The sequence below is a fragment of the Branchiostoma belcheri genome, unplaced genomic scaffold (genome assembly GCF_001625305.1).
Source record: "Branchiostoma belcheri isolate BF01 breed outbred unplaced genomic scaffold, Haploidv18h27 scaffold42, whole genome shotgun sequence".
Classification (NCBI taxonomy): domain Eukaryota; kingdom Metazoa; phylum Chordata; class Leptocardii; order Amphioxiformes; family Branchiostomatidae; genus Branchiostoma; species Branchiostoma belcheri.
The window spans coordinates 492,344-506,742 of NW_017804043.1; the positions used below are offsets into that span (position 1 = coordinate 492,344).

General features: G+C 39.4%; 1 protein-coding gene across 1 annotated transcript in view; it reads left to right on the top strand.

The window, feature by feature from the left end:
* The window catches only part of LOC109478105 (parathyroid hormone 2 receptor-like), an 86,658-nt gene extending 76,301 nt beyond the window's left edge, over positions 1 to 10,357 (top strand). Inside the window, exons 8-15 of the mRNA XM_019779593.1 lie at positions 844 to 997; positions 2,442 to 2,502; positions 4,809 to 4,881; positions 5,631 to 5,710; positions 7,527 to 7,571; positions 8,010 to 8,148; positions 8,286 to 8,327; positions 8,825 to 10,357. Of these exons, the coding sequence (XP_019635152.1) occupies positions 844 to 997; positions 2,442 to 2,502; positions 4,809 to 4,881; positions 5,631 to 5,710; positions 7,527 to 7,571; positions 8,010 to 8,148; positions 8,286 to 8,327; positions 8,825 to 9,325 (1,095 nt within the window). The 3' untranslated portion in view covers positions 9,326 to 10,357. The remainder of the gene's footprint in view (positions 1 to 843; positions 998 to 2,441; positions 2,503 to 4,808; positions 4,882 to 5,630; positions 5,711 to 7,526; positions 7,572 to 8,009; positions 8,149 to 8,285; positions 8,328 to 8,824) is intronic.
* Positions 10,358 to 14,399: the final 4,042 nt, after the last annotated feature.

Genomic DNA, 14,399 nt, shown 5'->3' on the forward strand with positions numbered 1-14,399 from the left:
AGTGGGAAGAAACCCCCCCCCCATTCAAAATCCTGGCTACGGGCATGATCGAGTGCTGATACTTGTATGTGCAACCGATGGAGAATTGTTCGTCTATATAACATATATGCCCGTCTGTCGGTCGGTCGACTAATATATGCCATTGTATTGGTACAAGATTGATGTGTTGGATCGCATTCACCGCAAACTTTCCTCAGCAGGTTTCACCATCATAGCATTATATGACCCACCTTTTAAACAAGCAGTAACAGTGATAGCAAACAGCACGTATTATCATGGAACGCTGAGACTTGTATATATCCGATTTGTATATATATATATATATAATGTAGGTTTTAAAATCACTTCCCTTATTACTTTTAATGTGGTCAAGTAAGTACTTTTTAGTGTTTTTTTTTTAAATCTGTCATTACTGTAAAACACGCAATTCAGCCTGTGGCTGCCATGTGTTTTTGACGATTAAACCTTTCATTCATTCAAGCATCCGCAAGTGAAGGAAAACCCCGTATACCTCGTAATCGTAAACAATGAGCATGATAGTATCTCTCAGTCTTCCCGGTTTCTAGAGGCTTCACAGGAATTTCTGTAATGGCCACAGGAATATGTCGTCAATATCTCTTGTAGATAATGAAAATTGAACTGTTTTCCAATTCAAACTCAAGACATGAAAATAACTCACCAGAAAGATCTCTTGTAGATTTAAAGATAGAAAGAACGTCGTACTTTTAGATAAATGAATGAAAGACCCTTATTGTAAAATTTATGACGAGCTAGATAAACTTAATGTAGATAATGAATTTTAAATTCCGTACATTTTTGTCATGTTCCTCTTGCCATTTTCAGTGGACGTGTAAGCTGGCCATGTCACTGTTCATGTACTTTATGGCCACCAACTACTACTGGGTCCTGGTGGAGGGACTGTACCTTCACAATCTCATCTTCATCTCCGTCTTCTCCGAAAAGAAGTTCTTGCGATGGTTCATCGCTATTGGATGGGGTACGTGGTATTAAACAGTAGATGATAGGTAGTATATAGTATTGTTGTAATTATATATACTCCTAGCATCTAGCATTAGAATATAGCGTTCCAGTATGCAATACACATGTTTTTGTTTTTATCCTTTCGACCACATTTGGTCACATTCTTGCATTTAGCCCATCTGGGCAAGAACATGCAATAAAAATTCATTTATTACATGTTTTTACCCACATTTCATATCAATAAAGCAGGCAAATGCTGACAGCCGTTGATTGAATAGCAATGCTCTTTATTCACAACCATAAAAGCCAGTTTTGATGACCGTCGATCATTTTAATTAGGGCTAATTAACAGATTCCCTGTGCTCTCACCTAGCTCCAGTACACGGTAAATCAGTCATATTACTATCCCTGATGAAGATGACAGACGTTCATCGAAACGTCGGCTCTTGTTAAACAAGTTGTAGTGAAGAAAGATATTCGCTATTCAATCATTCAGCGACCTGTTTGAATTTCAATGAATTTTATTTCACATATACACAGCATTTTTGTTTTCTACCAACGGGCTTTTAAGTACTTGCAATTGCACGGTATCCTTTAAAATGAGAATTAAGGATTATAATAGAGTCAGAAGATGATTGAGATGACTGAAATGCAAATGATGACACGAGCACTGCTATGAAACCAAGTGAAAACCCATCGGCAAAATTGATATCATCTTTATTACAAAATCCCCATTAGGATTTGCTCATCAAATATCACGGCATGCCTATCTAACCGCTCAACGAAAGTGGCACCGCAATAAAAGATAATAGAGTACCATTCGATATCATTGAAATTTATATTACCTTGCTCTTAATAGCCAAGAGTAGAATTCTAAGAGAACGTAATATTCAGCTAATACTTAACACTTACTTTATTACCGTAGATGGGTTCAATGCATTTTACATTAATACCCACTTAGTTTAAGTGAAGAAGTGTGTATTAGTGTCTAAGAGTGCGGGCACTAATGGATACTTTCTGTCGAACGTAAATTTAAAGATCTATTATCTGCATCAGATTGTGCGACGCAGTCTGCAATTTATGACAGAATTCGGAATGATATCTAAGGCAGAGCGCTTCAAGATACCATCTGAATGATTTATATAACGTTACATTAAAGCACTCAAGATTGTTAAGATGATTGTATGATACAGTTTGATCGTAAATTTGGTGAGATAATAGATAATGACTTTATTTCACAACAATTGTATGAGGAACAGCGTATGACAATTTTTGTCACTGCAAACAGCAATTTCTTGAGCTTAACTGAACTGCTCTATAAGAGACTACAATGGCAGAATTTACTTTTACAATCTTTTCATAACTTTCAGTAGGTTCATATTATACACCAGTATGTCAAACTATCTAATGTATATAGAACTAACACGTTTTGATTTTGATTTTTATGTGTCTTTTTTCAGGTTTTCCTCTGACGTTTGTTATCCCTTGGGTGCTGGCTCGGGCCTACCTGGACAATATCGGGTAAATTGAGTTTTTTTAAATCTTTTTTACTTTATTCTATCATAAGCCACTATATCTTATGATAAATTGGCTCAAATTATCTTCATATCTCCCTATCGTATGATATAGTGCCTTATAATACCTTCATATGTCCCAATCTTATGATATAATGGCTTATGATAGCTTCATATGCCCGTATCTATCGCCATTCAATCAGCTATATCAGTATAATTAACCGTAATAGCCGGTGGTCCAAAGGCGCCCATCTCCGGTTGCTGATATGTGGAGTTGATTTCAACAGACCTAGTTTGTTTGTTTGTTTGTTTGTTTGTTTATAGACCTAGTGCTGGGCGAGTTTGACATACTTCCAAATCAGATACTACAGAATGTAGCTGAACTTTTCCCCATCAAAACTATCGCGATGTAGCCTGGATGCCATACCCACAGCACGCCAGGCTATACCAGTTTCGTCAGCTTTACCCATATATATGTCCCTACCCCGAGTTCGCCAGCGTTCTAAGATACGCGGGGACTGTGGAAGTATTCCTTGGAGACATGTTGGCCCTGGAGCCTAGGAGCTGGTCTGTGTAGGCCCTGGAGCCGAGGAACCGGTCTGTGTAGGCCCTGGAGCCGAGGAGCTGGCCTGTGTAGGTCCTGGAGCCGAGGAGCTGTGTTGGCCATGGGAATAATCTGGCATCTATGCTAGCATGCTACCCCCGGAGCCGAAGAGGGCCCTGGAGCAGAGGAATTGGCCTGTGTTGGCCCTGAAAGCAGTATGTCACCCAGGCTAACTGAGGGGGCTGTGGTAGAATTCCTTGGGGGCATGTTAGCCCTGGAGCCGAGGAGCTGGTATGTGTAGGCCCTAGAAACAGTCTGGCATCCAGGCTAGCATGTTATCCGTGGAGCCGAGGAGCTGGCCTATGTAGGACCTGGAAACAGTCTGGCATCCAGGCTAGCATGTTATCCATGGAGCCGAGGAGCTGGTCTGTGTATGTTCCAGAAACAGTCTACCATCCAGGCAAATCGTTGTGACTTGGGTGTCGATAGGAACGTACAAGCCAGTCAAAGCTGTTTTTCTGTTTGTCACATATGGCGCCGTGTAGGGGTGCCAGAGAGTCAGGTTCGACGCACTGCTCAATAATTCAACTACAAGAAAACCTGATGACCCATCCATCACCCATGGGTCACTTCTCTAAGGGAAAGGACGCGTTATTAAATGGGGTATTAGGTTTGAGATATGGCTGTAGTGTGACTTCTAAGCCAAAAACTAGTTACTCAAGCAACTGGATATGATTTTGGAAACGGTCAGACGTTTCAGGTAGCTACCTTGACCTTAAGAGACTGCAGGAGAAATGCAGGTTTAGAAGCACGAACTATTGATTGTTAACTATCTAAGACAAAAAATTGTGACTCCTTAGCTCTAAAATTCCACAGACTTAGGGTAAAAAGATACAGTGAGTGTGTATAATTAATAAAACATTTACGAGAAGTATTCGTCATAGTCCAAAATCAAACAAAATGTACATAATTTGAACACACAACTAGGTTGAACGTAAGTATACAACCAAGCAAATCAATTTTCTACTATTTCGTATGCCTATCTCTTCTTTTCTGTTTCGATCAATAATACGATATTATACACCATTTGGTAGGTACAATGTTCCTCTGTAATGCTTGAACGTCAAAGTCAACTGTAATAAAATAGATGGACGCAATTTCATGGCGGCTGGCTTTTGGCAAAGAGATAGATGTTGCTTTTAACGACTTAGACCATGACTAATCCTATATGACAATGACAAAAAGTCTCGCAATGTAATAGTCCATATAAAAGCCTTTTAATGTGATATGTGACCAAAGAGTGTGACTAAATCATACTCTAGGCGTTTTTCACGGATATAGTAAAAAAATTATACACGTTTGTTTCATGTGTAATTATGGAAATAGTCACCTTTAGATGACCTCGACAGTACATCATATGTAGCTATGTTACTCTTTAATTCATTTAATGTCGTTGTAGGTTTGCGATTCTCAATCTGTAATAGCTGAATCATTGAAACACTTATTTGATGTTTTAGCTATTTGAATGGGATTTTGCTCTCTTTCAATAGTCGTTTTATTTGAAATATGCCATGGCCCTACTGTTACATTCCCTCTGCTATTTTGAAAGTTTCAAAATGGCGGTGGGCCGTGAAACTAGTTGAACATACATACATACATACATACATAAATACATACTTTACTGGCACAATATTGGCTAAAAAAAAGTGACGGCATATGATATGGAAACTTAACTAAAAACTTTTCCTGTATTTTCTGTTCCACCTTAGGTGCTGGGACTACAGCGAACCGACAACGGGATACCTGTGGATCTACCGGGGACCAATCGTGGCCGCCATCTTGGTCAGTTACACTGTTTGTATAGTTTAGGCCATACGCACATATTAGAAATGCTCTTTTGGCAAAGGCACTTAGAGGGGCAAAAGTACAGACCTACGTATCTCTGAACTAGCCTAACAGCGATCCAAGTCTACTGTATGTCATTGAAATGCATATATCCAGTTTGCCCGCAAGAACTGGCCTCAGCTTTCGAAAAGTGTCGTCTTTAGTGCAGTAGATTTATCTACTGTGCGCTTATCTAATGGGGGTAGCGGGTTAGGGTATATATCTAGACAGTCTAACGTCATTCCTATTCTTACTAAGGCCATGTTGATTTGATTATATGGATGACATCCGCGCGCGCATGAAATTTTGAAAAAAACGTTTTCAACCATACTGTAAGTCGTACAAACCAGTTGCAACATGAGCAAATATATACCGTACGTTGGACAAAAAAAATATTGGAAAAAGATAGAAATGTCGTCGTAGAATGAGCTGAACCAGATGCAGACGTCTGTCACCATGGTAACTAGTGTTGGGTTGCATCATGTTGCAATTTTATAGCAGGAGGGATTTAGACTCCTGTTACCATATACATGAATGTATTTGATTTGAGTAAGAATTTACAGAGCAGGCCATATGCGAAGGTAAACATCATGCAGTTGCTTTGCTAATGTTACCTTTCTAGTTCAGATTGTACCAGATATAGAAACAGCAATGGGTCTTGGACAGAGTCGAATCTGAGTTTCTAAATGCTCTTCTCTTTTCTGCAGATCAACTTCCTGCTGTTTGTCAACATCCTGCGGATCGTGGTGCAGAAACTGCGCATGACCGTTTCGGTCGGGGCCGACCAGTGAGTGGGATCCTTATACTCCTGTCATATGCAATATGGATGATTGAATGAATGCATGAATGAATTCATGAAAGAGTGAACGAACGAATGTTTAAGTGAACAAACCAGTGAGTGGAGGAATAAATGAATGGATAGATGAATGAATGTATGGATAGTTAGATAAATGACTGGAGGTAGAGAAGGAGAAAAAACGGATGAAAGGAGGGAAAGAAGGAACAAAAAGAACGAAAAAAGCAACGAATGACTAGATGAAGGGAAAAGGGGATAAATCAATGAAAGAGCGGCAAAATGAACGAATGAAGGAAATAACGAAGGAACAAATGAATAAATGTAAGTATCAACGAAGGAATCTTTCTTTTGACGTTATCTATATTTAGGATAACTTAACCTAAAAAGGACAGGAAAGTAACATGCATCCGAATGTTTTAGTCTATCATGACTCAACAGATAGCAGGCCAGCATTGGCAGCCCTTTACCTAAAATGACAATCTCCAATTGCCGGCTTAAAAGTGGTTAGCTACTTAGTCACATCCTGTCGCCCAGTGACACTAAAACACTTTGTCTGGTGTCCAATCTTCTGACAAGTACAGTTTGCTTTGACTGCTGTGCACAAAAGAGGTGAAATCGCAGAGTGGAACTCGCTGTCACCAAGTACAGTGGGATCATCATCATTAGACAGCTTTAAACTATGTTTAGTGCCAGATGTTCAAGGGTTAGGTGTAACAAGGCGTTCGGTGCAATGTAGCCAACTGCCGCCTCGCCGCCTTCCTGCTGGTGTGTTACGCCGAAGGACGGTTATACCGGCTATACCAATAAAGATACAGAAATAGCACAGGCAATAGCAATGGGAAATTTCAGGAATTTAAAAAAGGCTTGTGTAACCTATATTATATATCTAATTTCTGTTTTGATGAGTTGCAGCCGACCGATGATGATGATGACTATTTTCGTGCAAGTTTTTATAGCGTGACTTTATTTGTTTTCATAGGGTATTGGGGTTTTATTATTTGTTTTTATTCTAATTGTTTGTTATTTATGATCAGATATCAGCTTCTGTTGATCTATATATATATATATATACATGTACTTGATCTATATTCTGTTTCTTTTATGTGTGTTTCTTTGGTATATGTGAATATTTGGGTATTTTTTCGTAGTCCACATATAATGTGCTAAATATATGGTAAAACTGGGATAAAAATGCATTTAAAAACGTTGCAAGATTACAGATGGGGCCCTGTGTAGTGTTGTTTTTTAAACACTCCGTTACAGTAATGTGAAGCGGTTACTTCTGAGGTCAGTTTTGTTTGTGCTACGAATACCGAGCCGTTTGGTTGGTAGTCCTGACTCCAACCTTTGACCTACAGAGTGCTTTATATTTTGGAAATCTGATGGTGTGTTTTACCGACAGGAAGGAAAGATGTTTAGTTTGGAGACGCTTTGGTGATTCTTTAAAACGAGAATAGATGGGCTAGGAGTGAGAAAATACACAAGTCGTTTAGAAATTATGATTCTAGCGCTAATAAACAGACTATTTGACAAGATTTTACAAATAAAATCGGTATAGATTTGCTTGTTTTCCTCTTGGAAGATTCAAAGTGACCGAGACCATCTTGGAAAATTCACTCAAAGAACATAAACAGCTGGGGAAGATATATCGATCTGTCAGGGTGACAAGAAACACTCTTGTGAGGAGGCGGAAGGAGTGGGCGATGGGGGGAAGTTGCAGGTGGATTTTGAGATAAACGAACTGATATCGTCTACTGTGCAGTGTGGTTTGGCACCGTCTCAAAACTTCTTCCCCCTTTTTTTCCAGGAGAAAGCGGTTCTGTTGCTGCCGCTGGCCGAGAGGTGTGAACTGGTGAGCTTGAGTTTAACAATGCCTTTTGTAAAAGTTCACGTTTTAAGCACATATAAACTAGATGCACAATTAATATGTTCTGTCATGTGGCCTTACGGTCCATGATTTTAGTAATGAGTTGAAGTTACTTAGCTTCTATTCCCCTCATCACAGTAAGTTCATATCGTCCCCTGTCTTAGTTTGTATCCTCCCCCTTCACAGAATGTATATATCTTTTTACAAATCTTGCATCGTCCAAAATATCAGAAATTTCGTATCCCCCCACACACATATGGAAAACTTGTATCGCCCCTCGTCACAGACGGTTCCTATGGTGCCTTATCTTAGCAAATCTGTACCGTCTAATTCTTAAGATATTCGATTACGCAAATTACCTCTTGTATTTTTTTTCTGCTAAGTTCTACGTGCTCTAAACATTTTGAATTTATCTACCTCCAGGAAACTGGCGAAGTCGACCCTGGTTCTGATCCCGCTGTTTGGAGTCCACTACATCGTGTTTGTGGGCATGCCTGACAACGTGGAAGGGGTGGCAAAGGAAGCCAGGCTTTACTTCGACCTTTTCTTCAACTCGTTTCAGGTATAAATATATTTCATTTTCTATGTATCGTTTGTAGTATCTTTATTGTTTTATCATCTACGTCTTAAGATATACTTTACCTATACTATACGTACAGAGGATTAAATGAGTGACTTATGTCTGATTTTTGCTTTCAGGGTTTCTTCGTCGCCATCTTGTACTGTTTCCTTAACGGAGAGGTGAGTTTATCTTTGGCACGTGTCATGTAGTTCACTATGCAGATGTCAGCTCGTCGTCACTTGCTGTCAACTGCCCAGCCTTGCTTATTAGCGCCATCTATCGGATTGTGTCAGTACTGCAGGCACATGCACTTGCCAGTTGGACGGCATTTCCGTCCTTGGTGCTGAAAACATGTTCTTTTCGATTTACGTTCACTAAAAGAGTTTCAGAAGTCACATGTGCGGTTTTACGTATTGTGAAGTATAACTGAAGTTTAAAACTTTTGGAATACGTGTGGTATTTGCGTGTGGTATTTGCCCTGTCCACAAAATCAGTTATTTAGGATATTATTCTTTTGTGATTTTAGTGCACTAGTAGTTACAGTAGCCGTACTTTTGTGAAAGATCGGTGCAATTCAGCCCCCCTGTCAAGGGCTTCTGCGGTATTGCACCTCTTGATAGTTCAATAAACCAGTCATAGATAATAATATTTGACCAATTTTCGTGCATTTTTTTAGGTGCGAGCGGAGTTCCAGAAGCGGTGGGAGCGGTGGCAGCTGGGCAGGAACCTGAGCTATCGCAGTACCACGTGCTCTCCCCTCACCTGCAGTACAGCCCAGAACTACAGCGTCAGCCAGTCCCACAGCAACGGCGCGCCGCCCTCGCAACAACCGCCGCACTCCGTCAGGACCGTCTGCACCACCAATTCCCGGAAACACAGTTCCCAGGAAAACAACTCGTTCCTGGAAAACGGCCTGAGCCAGGGGATCGACATCCAACAGGAGGGGCCACCCCAGGGAGGAAGCTCCCCCAAGAGAGCGGCGCTCAACTTGATCAGTGAGATCACCAAGAAGTGCCGGAAGAGGGAGAAGAGAGTGGCCTTCAACGTCAACGGGGTCGTGATCCAGGAGGAAGGCGCGGAGGATGTTGTGGAAGAAGAGGAGGAAGAGGAGGAGGAACAATCAGAGAGAAGCGCGCTTCGCGGCCCTGAAGTGATGGAGATGGAGACCGTATTGTGACAAGCTGCTCGCTCAAAAAGTCGGCTGTAAATAAGTATACATATATACATGTATATATGACCGAACTCTTGAACTCAAAACCCACCGCTGAAACCAACAACAACGACAAGAAGGAAAGAAAACTGTGGATGTACATATTCTGCGCTGTTGTAAAAAGAAAACAAGAAAGAATGATGTAGTTGTTAGGCTGTGACCGCAGATGAGGAAGAGAGAATTCGCCTTACAGGCGCGTGGTACTGCGATAGCTCAGGACCTGACCAGTATCTTTCCAGTGACGTCACGAGAAAACCCGGATGTTCAAGTACCCGGGTGTTCAAGAAGTACCCGGATGTTGAATAAGTACCCGGATGTCGGAGTACCCGGATGTTCAAAGAACGCTTTCCAGTGACTTGACTCCCAGAGAGGGAGGACTCAGATTTTTCAACAGTCAAAAAAAGAAAAACACAGACCGGTGAAGAATAAAAATGAACACTGAGTGGCGCTTTTGATGCCGACTTTGAATATATATATGTAAAGGCTTACAATCGACTTGTGTACAGAAGAATCATGACGATATAGTCAGGTGTAAAATGCATGAAATGTCGAAAAGAAAGAAGTACATTTGACGAGCATGTAAATACTAGTATATAAGAGCTTAGCGACGGAAAGATTCCGTCCCAACATATCGGCCAACTACTTCCGGGGTAATCACTTCCGGTTTACAGCAGTGCTTGACCTTTTCCCAGAATTCCATGGCGCTTGCCCATCACCAGTTGACCTGTCACCTTCTCTACAATGGTACTAAGTTTGCTCAACCACCGCGTATGCTTGTCAATCAAAAATCAACTCATTCATAAAAAATCGAAGCCCTACAAATAACGCCAAATCACATTCAGTGGGAGGAACCATTTGTAAATACGGAAAAGGGTTGAGTTTCACCAACAATTGATTTTGTTGACTTAACGATTCAGTTTGGACAAAATGCTTTTAAAATGCACTGGCGAAATTTTGTTTCACAATGCATGCATGCATAAAAGGCATACAAACACACACATACATGTACACACACGCACATGCAAACACACACGCACTCACACAAACACACTGACAAAACACGCGCATACACAAACACATACATACACGCGCATGCACACACAAACATGCACACACACACATACGAACGCGTCACATGTACATTAAAAAGTAAAGATATCAATTGATGACAATAGAACAAGTTGGAACAGCACTGTCACATACCGATGTATATATATATACATCCTACCGATTATTGGTTGTCGTGATATCCAGTATATATCTATCTATCTGACAATGTACAGTAAAAAAGAAAGCTATTTTCTGGACTCAAAAGGAGCATGAAAGATGCTGCATATCTTCTCCGGTTCAAATTCTTATGAGAAAAGCCGCAAACACAAGAAAATGTATATCGTTTAGCCATGACTGTTTGCGACCGGGCAATCATACATTTCATTGGAACTACTTGACTTTTGTATATGACACCTGTAACAGAATGGCTATATAGTTATATGGAGTATACAACATGCACACAAAGAAATATACAATACATAATGAGGATTATACGTGTGTAATTCAAGATGTACTAGTTGTGTGATTGAAGTAAAATGAGTGTAGTAAGTTATTATAATCGTGAATGCATATCTATATGTTTCACAGTTGTTCTTTTTTTATAAGTAGGCGTGAATAATTATGTAAAGCGTACGCAGATATTACGAGTTGAAATTGATAAGAAAGCACAATTTGTAGCTGTTTTCTTGTGTTTCTATTAACAGTAACGTCAGAAAGTTCAAACATGAATTCGTTGAAATCCTATGTTCTGATTGGTTGAGTGTGCCCGGGCCAGTGATTGGTTAAGGCTATTGTTGTACATCTGTTCAGTCTCCCCGAATGTTTTAAAGTTTTACCATTAAAACGTAAGTTGGATATTATATATAATCGGCATACAGTATGTAGTTGCTGGTACAACTCACTGTGTGTCACTGTGTGATTATTACGTTCGTAATATGTTACTATTAGTTTAGCATCATAAATTGTTCATTTTGGAAAGAAGTCGTTTTGAAAAGTTCGGTGTGAACGTTAATTTATTTGAATATGGCGATATGTGAACTGCTTTTTTGGCTTTTATAAGGCTGAAAAACTTCAATTTATCACTTATTGGCCGCATGCAGACCTATTATGATTATCACATTATGATGTTCGCATGTAGTCGCTGCACTGACATATGAGTGATATTTGGTTAATATAAATTGTTTAAGTGTCAAAGTGAACGTTAAAGGAATTTATTATGAAAGTATTTTGTGAAAGCTTATTTCAAAAGCAACATTTCTTTGCAGATCTTGGTTATTGAAGGAATTATCGTTTGGGCCTGGGTTTGTGTTTTTTTATCAACAAGATTAATGCATATAAAATATTATATATACGACAGGATTCAACCTTTAACAATCCACAAAGGACCGATTTAACAAGAGTAGCTACAAATATTAGTGTGCGATTCTTTCTTTACCAACCCATTCACGGACAATACATACGAGACCTGGAATACATTAATAATACATAGATATCAGAACAATTTAACTTTTTTTTTCATTTGTGCATGCTTCTTGCCTTTAGCGTATAACTATATATGGATAGTCTGTCGCGATTTTGTAGGTAGTAGATATGTAACGTCATAAAGGCATACTTCGAACATTCCAAGAACTGTACATGGCTTAAAAACGAACATCCAACTATATCTAAACTCTTTGCGTTTGGGTATATAGGAGGAATTTCTACGTATCGTTACCCCAAAATGCATGTTATAGATGTTGTAATAATGTATCTAAATTATGTACGACGTAAATGTGCTTACAATAACTTGATGATCAATTTTCATGACATAAACATTTGTTATTATTGTGTAGTTGTTGTTAATTGTTGTTGTACAGAAAGAAAATCTTGTAAACTAGTGGTTACTGTGTCGATATGTGAGTGAATAAAGTTTAAAATGTACCAAATACCACATGAGTTGTGTGTACTCTCTCGATGAGTGGGTGTTTTCAAAATCAAGTCCAAATGCTTGAGTTACTTGTTTTTGGCGTATCTTATTACTTAGATGTCTAACCTTCACCAACGAGTGTTGGGAATACCTCAGCAGTCCAATCCTTGCAAGACCGTCCCCTCCTTTGTAGTAGACCACAGCTTAACGTGTTATCTTTACTTGATTTTGTGGGAGGCATCTTAGCAAAAGCCCCAGCACCACGTCAAGGTGTACCTCCATTGCTGAGGAAATTTGGGACGTCATCCTGCTCACAACCACCAACCTCGTCCATGCACATAAGAACCAACCGAACAGGAATGTTTCAAGTCTAGAGTATCACTTGGATCACAAACAATTTGGGAACTAAAGCAGTTCAGGTTTTGACCGATTTCCTATTTCCAGAAAAGGACAATTTTATAGTTCTTACTTATAACACTTAATTTTGTTGCAACTGCCTTTTTTTACATGTAATACGGAATTTGAACCAAGTGCACACAATGCCTGAAAATTCAACGTAACGTGCAGAAGCTGTTGGTGGGCATGTGAGGATGAGCGTCAAGGTTACCAAAACTGAGTGCCAATTAGAATTAGTCCATATCCAAGCAAATGGCCTGGCTGGAATATTTCAGGCTACAAGAGAAAGGATATCAGTTTAAGACAATTTCTTTCGTCATCTTATTTGACTTTCCTCATGGTCCACCGAGCAACATTAACCGGTAGACTCTGCTGAAAACCAGACAAATTACAATGTTAGCGTCATTTACTCCCTCACACTTTGTTTCTGGGTGTCTGAATAGGTAAAGAAAGTAACAACTCACCTAACTGGCCGTTCTTCCGGTTCAGACGATCCCAGAAAGAGCAGTTTCAAAATGCTGGCACGAAAGAATCCAAACACGACTTGCATCCGTTCAAAATGAGTAGATCCAAATACGCAAATGTCGAAGAAAATCCGCAGATGCAGCTCAAATACGCAAATGCAAATCCAAAATGGTTAAAATTAAGGTAAAAATCCGCAAATGCTGGTCCAAGTACGCAAATGCAAATCCAAATGGGAAAATGGTCAAAATCCGCAAATGCAAATCTTAAATGAGAAAATGAAGCTCAAAATACGCAAATGCAAATCCGAAATGGGAAAAATTAAGGTCCAAGTACGCAAATCCAAATGGGAAAATGGTCAAAATCGGCAAATGCAAATCTTAAATGCAAATCTTAAATGAGAAAATGAAGGTCAAAATCCGCAAATGCAAATCCAAATGGGAAAAATGAAGGTCAAAATCCGCAAATGCAAATCCAAAATGGGAAAATGAAGGTCAAAATCGGCAAATGCTCGTCCAAGTACGCAAATGCAAATCCAAATGGGAAAATGGTCAAAATCGGCAAATGCAAATCTTAAATGCAAATCCAAAATGGGAAAATGAAGGTCAAAATCTGCAAATGCTGGTCCAAGTACGCAAATGTAAATCCAAATGGAAAATGGTCAAAATCTTAAATGCAAATCTTAAATGTGTAAATGAAAGTCAAAATCCGCAAATGCAAATCCAAAATGGGAAAATGAAGGTCAAAATCTGCAAATGATCGTCCAAGTACTCAAATGCAAATCCAAATGGAAAAATGGTCAAAATCCGCAAATGCAAATCCAAAATGGTTAAAATTAACGTCAAAATCCGCAAATGCTGGTCCAAGTACGCAAATGCAAATCCAAATGGGGAAAATGGTCAAAATACGCAAATGCAAATCTTAAATGAGAAAATGAAGCTCAAAATCCGCAAATGCAAATCCAAATGGGAAAAATCAAGGTCAAAATCCGCAAATGCTCGTGCAAGTACGCAAATCCAAATGGGAAAATGGTCAAAATCTTAAATTCAAATCCAAAATGGGAAAATGAAGGTCAAAATCCGCAAATGCTGGTCCAAGTACGCAAATGCAAATCCAAATGGGAAAATGGTCCAAATCCGCAAATGCAAATCGAAAATGAGAAATGGAGGTCAAAATCCGCAAATGCAAATCGAAAATGAGAAAAATGAAGGTCAAAATCCGCGAATG